Consider the following 11,090-nt stretch of genomic DNA (forward strand, 5'->3'; position numbering starts at 1 on the left):
CTTCCCTTTGTGTACCATTGCTCTCAATGTAAGATTCTATCACTTACTTCTTTACTCTCACATAAGCTAAATTAGCTGCATTAAGTGGTCTTGAATAGCTGCAGTCCTGCTACACACTCGTAATAAGAACTTTCTGCTCTTTTTTACTACATTGTGGTAGCTGCTAAATACTAAAATATTAGACCCAGTAAGTAATATACTTGGTCAGTTCTTAATAATTCATATCTTTCAGGATCTTACTAAAAAGGCTGCTTTCGACATCATTTTATGACATGTTCATGTCATAGAACTCATCATCAGTGGTTCAATTATCAGTCACTTCATCAGACTGAGACTTTACCCCAAGACATCTGTCCGTGAGTCCATCTATCAGTGACATCATACACATCACACTCTGTTGGTGCCATTACACAACATAGCACACAAAAAATGGACACTCCCTCTACTATCTTGCAGGTTTATCCATCAGAACATGGAACTGAAAAACATGTCCCATCTTCAATTTGATGGCTGTGCAGAGTGCTGAATAACATGTAATAAAAGCATATGTGATTGTGGGAGAGGTGGTTATCAGACAAGACGAAAGGTAAAACAGAATTCTTTAAAACAAGCAACAAACTGACATACAACTAACTGGAACACATTCAGAAATTGCACACATTCACCACACCTATATGAACATTGCCTCACATGGACGCATGCGTGTATTCAGGCACATTAGAACACACATTCCATTATATTAATGCTCAGACTTTTTTGTGAACCACTAAAAACATCAACCAGTGGACAATATGCACAAAGGCATTGACATCGTGAAGTGCGTAAAGGCAAAAGCCGACATAGTAGCCCTTTGGGTACAAAAGGAGCATCTTGATGATGAAAGCAGGCATCATAGTTAGCAAGGGCACGTAATTCAATTCACTAAAGCCTCCTTGGCTTATATTAAATGAAATACTTTGCTGAATCAGTTCAGTCAACAGCGGATGGAATCTAAACTTTGTCTTTTATTTAACACTTTGAGGTATTCTCAAAAAAAAGCATACGTTATGAGGACTTTTCAAGATAATGCAATTTCCTTGATTACATCAAAGGGTTTTATAGGCCTGTGATGTAAAAGTCTACCAGCCACTTTCATCTTAAGCCTAAACATTTTGGCATATGTGCCTTCTGAAAAAAGCAGGCACGTAGATTTAGGTTAGGGCAACATCAAGCGGCAGTGTTGGAGGCACACAAAAACACTCAAAGATTGCAGTTCGCATAAAATTAGGGAAGATTTAGAGATGATAACAAAGAACACTCAGTGACTAAGGGTATGTCATCAGTCAACTTGATGCTTTTTTTGTGGTTTTCTGCCTATGTATGATGCAACCAAAGCTGGATGACTGTTGTCATGCTTTCTGACAAACTATGCAGGCAATGCTGTGGGAGCTCTTGGTCCTGATGAATGAAAAAAAATGCCTTTTAGTATCTCCTCTAGCATCCATGCTCTAAATGCCCTTTAGTGCACCACTGAGGTGAGCCGGTTTGAGTCCAACTTGAACAAATCTCACAAACACAGTCACACACAGATTCTTTCTGACAGTGCTCATAAACATTTAGAAGAGCACACAGATGGCATGCTAAGTTTGGTTTCACTAACTTGTTTTCCAATATACATTTCTAAGACTGGATCATAATTTTCACCAGTCCACATCTATTTATAGTCCTGCCCATAATGCCTTTTCACCCACAAAAATAGATCACAAATTCATGCAAATGAAAGGTATGAAAGACTTCTTGTTGGCACTGAAATTTTAGACCCTCTTTAGAGCAGAGCATGAATGAATATCAGTGCAATGCCTCTTATTTCCTTCTTCTGTCTTCATCTGAGGCAGAGTTTTTTAAGTATAAATGCAGTAAACAGTACATAGCTGATTGACAATACAATTTTGGCAGGCCATGTTACAAAAACAAAATTGAAACCCCCCCTCCCATCCCACCTAAACCACAAAATGTGATTTAACAACAGCAGGTCCATACTGTTCAGTGTCCTTACTACACCAGTGAGAACACTGCTTTAGGCCAGCAGTGTTATCTTGTCTTGTCCTTAGGCCTTTCCCCATACATTTACTCCTGCTTTTCCTCGAGGTAGGCTTTCACTCGCTTGCACACATAGAACGCGGTTAGGGCGCTGCAGCACGCTGTGAAGATGAAGAGTGCCACGGCATCGTGAGCCAGGTCACCATGGAGACGTTCATAGAGGGGCCTCCGCTCGCTGTAGTCAAGGCGCACTGCCTCTATCTGCACCAGCGTGCAGAGCACAAGGAAAACATGGAATATTTGGTGGCCTTGACCAAGGAAGTCGCACCGGCCAGGGAACCAGCACTCCGGGTGTGGGTAAGCGAAGAAGTAGGCACTCACCAAGAAGAAGAGGATCTGGTAGCAGTGGTAGGTTACGGCCTGGTCGGCGCAGCTCTGCTGGGAGCTGTAGCAGCTATAGATGCGGTGCACCACTGGGCTGATGTCTAAGCAGTAGGCCAGGCCTGAGGGCACCACCTGGAACAACTTGTGGGCAAACTTGGGCAGGCGTGGACTCGCATACTTGCCATAGCAGCATCCAGTACAGGAGAGCCAGGCCAGGAACGCAGCAGCGGGCAGGAAGAACCCTCGAACGCGAGCGTGCCATGCCTCCTCGACCACGTAGTAGAAGTGAGCCAGGGCACTGCCATACTGGTACACAGCCACACCCACGTAGTCCAGGAAGTAGAAAGAGTAGTGGGAGAGCTCAGATTTGGCAGAAAGCAGATGGGCCAGTGAGCTGCAGGCCAAGTAAGTGAATGCGGCTAGAAGCACTATAAAAAGCGGCTGAGCGTGGGGGTCTCGCAAGAAGTCCACGGTTTCAGACACCTCCTGGAACTTCACCAGGATGATAAGAGAGGCCAGCAGGTGTGTCCAAACGTTGACCGTCTCATTGTGCCTCTGAAAGAGTGTCAGGAAGTAGTAGCGCCAGCTCTGGTCAGGTGGCCGGTAGCCCGTGAGGATGTGAGACTCCTTAAACACCCAGGGCACGTCGTTGACGGTCACGGTGCAGGGCAGCTTTGGGAAGGCAGACTCCAGCAGCTGGGGGATCTGACGAAGCTGCTGGACGTTGATGAACAGGCGCCCAATCTGCTCCATCACTACTGTCGCCATGGTGAGAGGGAACAGAGCAAAGCACCCTGGGATCTATAGTGTGTTAAAAAAAAGAAGGACAAAGTGTGAGCGGTCTTTCTTCCTGCATTGTTTAAGACAGCTACTGGCGATGTAAGAAGACTGAGTGACAAAAGAAAATACAAAGTGCAAACCTATACAATTATGAATCAGCCATGTAGAACAAAGTGTAAACAAACAGAAATGTGAGCCATAGCCTGACTTCTCCTTCCTGAGAGATAATCTCTCAACGCCAAACAATGAATGGAAACCGGTTACGTAACGTCACCATCCAGTTACGGTGAATCCGCGTGCGCTTTCTTACGGTGCTTCAGGTTTTTACCAGTGGACCGAAGCCATTTAAAACTAGCTGTCTTTATTTTTTTAATGTAATCCTCTACACCACAACGAGCCCTGCAGACAGTGTCAGTCAGTAAAGCCCTGTGAATAATTTAGTGATGGCATCCGACAGCCAGACAATGCTCCTTTCTCCTTCAGCAGGAGCTGAACGGGTTAAATCACGGGGAAATGTGCTGGGTGCCTTAACGGATAACCGGCGAGGGGAAAAGGCAAGAAACAAAAGGAATAAACGGCATTTTTTCCATTACCGCTGACCGTTTATGCCCCCGGCGATAATAAAAATTAACTAACATTGTTCTTTATTATTCTGACAGTCACCTCAGCGCTGCAGGTCAACACAGACTACAGTTACACCATCAACGTCCCCTCGCGGTCTGTATTTAACACAGTTAAAGCCCTCAGTAAAGATGGCCAAATCACATGGAGGGTATTTTCTCATTACAGTTGTCTAAAGCTCGTGAGAGAAGTGTTGGACCTGGCTTACCTTTTTCAGCAGACAGTCCGCTCAGACGGGGTAAAGCATGTAGAGGTGACTTCTTGTGCGTATATGAAGGCATAAGCCATAAGTACCATGACGGATATGAAATATTTGCTGCTAAATTCTCGCTACGGGTGAGGCTCCTGTCAGCTCCCTGCAGAACCAGATGGCCGTGTTGAACGGACGGTTTGACAGACAGGCGGCTCAGCCAATCAGAACGACGTCTTTTCGTGTCTCGCTGTTCATTGGCCAATGGCAGAGGCTTAAGTTCTGCTGCAGCCAGTAGGATGTATGAGCAGAGTCAAACCAGACCGCCCTCTTCCTCTCAGCGTCGCCTGCTGAAAAGGATGATTCACAGTGCAGAAGGCGTTGACAAAAACCCTGGTCACGGCTGGGATGACAAATCTCAGTGCTGCTGGAAAAAAAAACCCTCTGTGACTGAGAAGGCTCATCTTATTTTAAAGTTTTATAACCGTTTATGACACAAGTCTTCAACATATATCAAGCATATGCATAAATTAAATATAATGTTGAAATACTAGGCCTGGTGCCCTAAAAACATTTCAATAAGCCCACATACCCTTAGGTACAAATTCGTTACTATCATGGAATAACATTACTTTGAGGCTAAAAGCCAAAGATGTGTGTTTGTCTGAAGCTTTTATGGCACCAGTGGGCTAGGTCTACTGTATAAATGCTTATCTCATCTCCTCTCGTTGCCCACGCAGGCGGGTGATGCTCACAATGTGGCTTTGTGAGGCCTCTGTGTGAATGGACCTCCTTCATCATGACTTTAGACAGCAGGTCCATCAGGCTTTTCTCCATCTTCTACTTTCAGTGGTAGAAGATGCAGTGACTTGCTAGGGGAACAAATAACTATCATATAGGACCTTCATTCTCTTTCGTGCCATATTAAGTTTATAAACTGTAGATTAGGTCTTTTGGTTATCTTAACAGTGATATTAACTACTTATAATGTTTGTGTAATGAAATTACGTAAATAATAAGCAAGCAGCTTGGACAAGGATATTTCAGAGCTTGATAGTCCCATAGGTAACTAAGCATCTGCCTATAATGAGGAACAGAAAATATCACCAGAAGAAACACTCGCAACCACTGAATTACACAGACAAAATCATATTTAATTCCCATGCCAAAAAGGAATCGTTGTCCATGAATAAGCATTGAGTACATAAAATGAAATTAATTATTCCATCACTTTACGAAACGGAAAATCTGTACTGCCAAGCATTACAAGGTGACTATCTAGGCTGTTTTAATAAATGTATTTAATAAATTCAGCACTTTTGGAATCACAACTGCAAGTGGGAATTATTAATTGTGTTGAATTTTGAGTTAAAGGACATACATATTAAAAATAAATAAATAACATATACTTTTATTCAGCGTGGTACATGGAAATACATAAATGACACTTACTGTATGTCCAGTGTTGTCCTCAATGGTAACATGCAATGTGTAACCCTCTGTCAAATGGTCTCAGCATAGTGATGTGCAGCATTTGTATTGCATATGTATAATTTGATCAAAATCCACCAGTATGTATTCATCAAAATTGTCTGATCATCGACCACTTGAAACAAAGTATTCAGTTAGAATGAAAACGTGTTGTGCCATCAAATGTCACTAGGTGTCAGCAGATGCAAACCTGACAAGACTTGATACAGATATTGCACGCCAACATTACCAAAAATGTCCCCTTATTCTTAAACGTTTTTGCAATCAGTCCAACATTGATTGGTATCAATTGAAGTCATACTGGTCAGTCTGCTGAATATTATTACCATGGATCTTTCTCAAATGTTTTTTTTACAGCTTTACCAATAAGGTAACTCCTGGAATGTGCTTGTTGTTAACCAGATGGACAGAGAGTTACACAGAGAGGCAGTCAGATATATATATAAAAAAAATCATTTGTTCATATATGAACATCTACAAAAAAGGGGCAGATCCAAAACTGTTACCATAACAAAGAACTGTGCAACTTTATTAAGCTCAAAGAATTTTTTGAAAGTTTTGACATAAACAGGTACAGGTCAACTTGCACAATGCAACAGACAAAGTTAGAGACCTATTTGTAACACAGGCATGCTTCCCTTTAGGGTAAAACACTGCTTATTTTACAGGTCAAAAGCGGCAGTTGGACAAATCTACAGGTGATGGGAATGCAAAGTAGATCTGAACATGGAAAGATGAAAAGAACGTTGTGCATCTGCTTCTCCCCTAAATGTCAGATAAAAAAGTGTCAGTAACACAAAACCAAACACATAATACTGGCCATAATGGAACAAAAATAAATCTTTGGATACGTAAAAAACCCAATACTATCCCCTAAAGTGAATAGAACCAAAAACCAAAAAGACAGAAAACTCAGTTCTCATCATTTTCGCCTCCATCTTTCGTCTCTTTGTTCTTTCGGACTTCTTCGATTTTCTTGTCCTAAGATGAAAAGGTAAAAAGCAACCACAGTATGATTAATATACAAATAGGAGAAGGTTGTCTGCATTTTTTCACCAAATGCAATTCTGATGTTTACGTTTTCCACCCTGAAGTTCAACACTTCTAAATTAAAGAGTAAATTAGGTAAACTGAGTGAGCTCACATGTGACACTTACCTTCTCCTTAAATTTCTCATTCATTGCAGCCATCTGTTTTGTGCGATTTTCTTTGTTGGCTTCCATTTTCTGGTTGAGTTTCTCCTCTGCCATCTTGCTGAAGTTGTTGTTCTCCTCCATCGCTTTCTGGAGAACCTCCTTCTCATGCTCTCGCTTCTCAGCCAAGTGTTTCAGAACCTCTGCCTCATGATTCTGATGTGAATAGACAAGCATATGGTATACACATAAAAAACATGAATATCATTTATTTTATGAGAAAACCAAGACCTCCTACATCCAAAAAAGGACTATTTAGGAAATATTCCATGAAAATTAGTATTATATGTGCCAATTAACATAAGAAAAAGTAGATTATTTTGCCAATACAAGTCTGTTCTCACTTTGCGTCTCTCCTCTGCTGCCTCCAACTTCTTCTGGATCTCATCCAAAGACACCTCCTTCTTTTTCGGGGTGGACAAAGGGAATTCTCCTTTTGCATCTGGTGCTGAGGGGCTCAGAATGACCTCAAATGCTTGCCCTGAAGCACGCTTGTCCAGCTCCTTAACCTGAATATCTATAAATGTTAAGACACTCCATTTAGTAACTACAAAATGCGGTATCCATTCCGATGGTGGATTCTTTAAGCTGACCTCCATAACAATATCTAGAAAACTGAATTGTAGGCTGTGTAAAAGAGCAGTTTTCCAGATTACCTCCAGAGGACGCCATTTCACTCTCAATGCTGTTGGCTTCAAATACCTACAAAATAAATGCAAATAAAGGATATTAACATCTGAAAGAAAAAAAATCTTTCATAAAGAGAACCCAGTTTCAATTTGATGGCCCAACACAACTAGTTCATCAGTGACTGAAGAAATGCACGCTTTAACAACCCTGTTGGTCCCGTACTATCAACAGAAACAATACAGGATCATCCCACACCTAACCCTGCAGCAGCTTCTGCACAACACTCTGTGCCTAATACATCTGGTTAAGACATCAGTTTACATGCTCTATAATGCCAAATGATGTGACATAACCTGAAAACAGCTAAGCTCTTGGCTGTGATGTTCAGACATCATTGTCTGTCTCTTGGGTATGCCTGGACTGGCACAGGGCATATAATGATGATGGTCCAAATATTGAAGGAGAATCATTAAATTCAATGACATACAACAATGTAACGATGTGAATGCAGAAGCATTTATGGAATTTCATGTGCATGGTCAGTGGTGAATGATGTGGTGTAGTCTGTGAGCATGGGCAATGGCAGCCAGATCTGGGAGTGGTGTCGCCCCATCAGACAAGACTCGTTTTTTTTACTGAATCGACGAGCAGAAAAAAACACTGCTCTGATTTTAAAGGAGGCAGTCCAGAAAAACAAAACGGTAAAATGTGTCGATTTTCCATCAAATTCATTTGTCCTCCTCGGTTCAGGGCAAGACGAGTAATAATGAAAAGGGTCGCTGTCACAACAGCCTGAAGCACATACAATGCAAACAGTGCCGCAAGGTATTAACCTGCTATCAGTGCTAGTAGGTAAAAACGAGACATTTGACGCTATAATCCGTGAGAAAGATCAAAGCCATTACACAACAAGCCCACTAATCGATGTAAGGTGAGCTAAACGGCCGCCGGAGGATGAAAACAAAGGAGATTTTGTGCGGTGGACGAACAAAGACGGGAGCCGTCTCCTCCAGCGGATCTCAGAGACGACCAACTTCACTGAGGATGATGATGATGACGGCAGCAAGACTAACGCAAATTATAATTCACACAATCCTGAAGAAGACACGTGCTAACAACAGTCGGATAACATCATTAATAGTACTAGACGAAACAGCTATATTCGCTACTCCCATTAGGGCGTGTGATGATGAATCCCACCGTCAGCTGGGGGCTTCACTTTTTACTACAAGACATCAATACAATACGAGCTACAATTACACCAAATTATCAATAAATGACATAAAACAGTGATTCTGAAATCCGAACCCTTCTCGAGACAGCGAGGTTAGGATTAAATGATGACTGTCACATGGCGTAACCAAACCTGTCACACCCAGCCTCGCTCGTTTTTGCATGTAAAATTGCATTATGTAATATTAACTTAAGCAGGGCAGATATGCTGATGTGAAAAGTATAAACTGCATTCAGCTTCAAGCAGATCAGTTCTAAGTAGCTCACTGTCTCCATTTTAGTGGGAAACAATCACTGGCAGGTGCTCGAAGAAAGAAAGGCTGCAAACAAAGACAAAGACTCTGCTGTCTGACATTTCATGACATCACCTTTTGGCATTTTTACCCCACGTATTTTTTAACCTATCAATGCCAGAAAGATTCAGTGAATCATGAAATTCATGAAACTGTCAAGATGAGACAATTTCTAATATCTAACGTAGCTACACCTTGTCGTGTAGACACAGCTCGCTTTACTAGAGATTCGGCGGCCAAGCCTGTCCGACAGTCAACCTACCCAGCTAAGAGAGGCTTCGTTTACAGATCCACTTTAAACAAGCAACATTTCACATTTTTCACTAATTCCACTCACAAACCTTTTGTTCTACAATGATATATCAATATCGAGCTCAGCTGCGCTAAGAAGTGCCACTGAACCTCGACAACACAACAAAGGTAATCACAACTACAATCAGACTGCTAACATCAGATTACTGAGCTAATCGACCGAGCGACATTAATTACTACACGGCTAACAAGCTAACAAGTTCCCGTTATGTTTGGAGTTTACTGTCTGCTTTAAACACAATATTTCTGCTTACAGTTTTACATTTAAGCATGAAAACACTATTCATTTAAAAATAAGACATTCCCAGGTTCAATAATGGCACACTTTACCAAAAACAGCGCTGTAAAATCTGTATGACTTACACACCCACCTCGGATGCTGTTGACAGAGTCTCTACAGGCTCTCAGTCTCCTCTCCGCAGATTCACTCAGCACCGCGGGAAAAAAAGGACCAGAGTCGGCTACGTCACGCTGGAGGCGGCTCTGATTGGATAAGTGAGAGCAGCGAACGTGTTCTAAGAATTTTGGGATATGTAGTTACATTCAGAGCTTTGTGTATGTTTGTGTCCTGTGTTCTTTCTGCCCTTTTTGCCCTAATCGCTGCTCTCAGTTGTCCAATCTGATTACATTTTAAATCTTTGGATTGACATTTTTGAAGGTTAGATTCATTCATTCATTCGTTCGTTTGTTCGTTTAACATAAAACAGAATTTTAGCGACCTCAAAAGTTCTGCTAATTTCTGCTTTGTTTATGTGTTTGACTGATATTAATCGTTAAAAAGTTAAACTTAAAAGCGTGAGTTATATGTTTTAGATACCTAATTACTGTTGGCTCAAACATACTTACATACATCTATTGTACTCAAAAATGTTCCCATTTCATTGTTGCCTGTCAAATTCAGTTAATTTTGTTACTGAGGCTCTATAGGCTGCCTGTCTATAGGCCTCATAATTTATACTGAAATATATTTACCACATATCATTTCTTTGTTTAATGCATCCTGCTACATTCCAGGAAAAAAAAATACAAGTGTATCTGTGTTTTTAAAAAGGTAGATCGATTTGTGGTGCTTGTATTTGTGCTTTGTGTGTGTGACCTTTAGCATCATTTTGATTTTAAATACAGCAACACGCCACTGTCACCAGTAATGTTCTTGTGTACTGGAGAGTAAACATGACACACTGCTGAACCAAGCACGTAATTTGCAACAACAGCCACGAAGCACACATAACTTCATAACCATTAAAGTTGATCATTTAGAATATTGCAGGGTGAGCATGCTATGAAATTGCTATATAAAATATGAAATCCAGGCACAATTGGGAAGAATAGTATTGCAATCAATAACGATGATGTTAATAATTTCATTTATTGGCAGAGAAAATGGATTTGTTAGCATAGCCTTTGTGCTGACCCATCACATACTATATGTACAGGGATCCTGAAAACCTAATGATAAAAAAGTGCTTTATATGTGGACATTTTTGCGAATACATGTTCAAGTGTGTGAGTGAGAGGACATAAGCATTGCGCCAAAATCATGCACTTTATATTTGATATGCTCTGAGAGGAAAAAAAGTTGTTCCCTTTGTCATATGCCAACATTTTCAGTGTTAATTCTCTGCGTCATATTTGCTCCTCTGCTGGCCTGACTGAGTATTTGCTGAGTTAAGATGTTGGAACTGGGTTCTAAATGACATAGACTGTCAGATATCACAAAAGAACAAGTTGCCAAAAAATGCCAAAAATGGAGAAGGCTGACCACCAGCCTGTCTGCAGCCATTCTCAGCATGAATAGACTGTTTTGTTTAGTGAAGGCAAGGACTCTTTTGAGTGACAAAATTACAGTGATTGGTACAATTTGCTATATTTTGGCATTTCAATCATAGAGTTGCCAGGTTTTGGGGGACTATGAGACTACTCCAATCTTTCTGACTCATTGTT

The 11,090-nt window shown here is 41.1% G+C and overlaps 2 protein-coding genes across 2 annotated transcripts; both read right to left on the reverse strand.

Moving 5' to 3' along the window:
• Positions 1-582: 582 nt before the first annotated feature.
• On the reverse strand, positions 583-4,175 carry paqr7b (progestin and adipoQ receptor family member VII, b). The gene is made up of 2 exons (XM_036587038.1): positions 4,013-4,175; positions 583-3,204 (listed from the first exon to the last, which is right to left on the reverse strand). The coding sequence occupies exon 2, from the start codon at positions 3,169-3,171 to the stop codon at positions 2,107-2,109; it is 1,065 nt and encodes a 354-aa protein (XP_036442931.1). The 5' UTR covers positions 3,172-3,204; positions 4,013-4,175; the 3' UTR covers positions 583-2,106.
• A 1,212-nt stretch (positions 4,176-5,387) lies between these two features.
• stmn1b (stathmin 1b) lies at positions 5,388-9,575 on the reverse strand. The gene is made up of 5 exons (XM_036587047.1): positions 9,518-9,575; positions 7,335-7,380; positions 7,023-7,195; positions 6,643-6,834; positions 5,388-6,466 (listed from the first exon to the last, which is right to left on the reverse strand). The coding sequence occupies exons 2-5, from the start codon at positions 7,348-7,350 to the stop codon at positions 6,398-6,400; spliced, it is 450 nt and encodes a 149-aa protein (XP_036442940.1). The 5' UTR covers positions 7,351-7,380; positions 9,518-9,575; the 3' UTR covers positions 5,388-6,397.
• Positions 9,576-11,090: the final 1,515 nt, after the last annotated feature.

The sequence above is a fragment of the Colossoma macropomum genome, unplaced genomic scaffold (assembly GCF_904425465.1).
Source record: "Colossoma macropomum unplaced genomic scaffold, Colossoma_macropomum, whole genome shotgun sequence".
Lineage (NCBI taxonomy): Eukaryota > Metazoa > Chordata > Actinopteri > Characiformes > Serrasalmidae > Colossoma > Colossoma macropomum.

Coding starts and splice junctions, on each gene's coding strand:
- paqr7b (XM_036587038.1), bottom strand. CDS start 3,171: ATGGCGACAGTAGTGATGGAGCAGATTGGGCGCCTGTTCATCAACGTC.
- stmn1b (XM_036587047.1), bottom strand. Junction 6,835..7,022: donor CAGCAGAGGAGAGACGCAAA/GTGAGAACAGAC, acceptor TATTCACATCAG/AATCATGAGGCAGAGGTTCT. Junction 6,467..6,642: donor ATGAGAAATTTAAGGAGAAG/GTAAGTGTCACA, acceptor TTTTCATCTTAG/GACAAGAAAATCGAAGAAGT.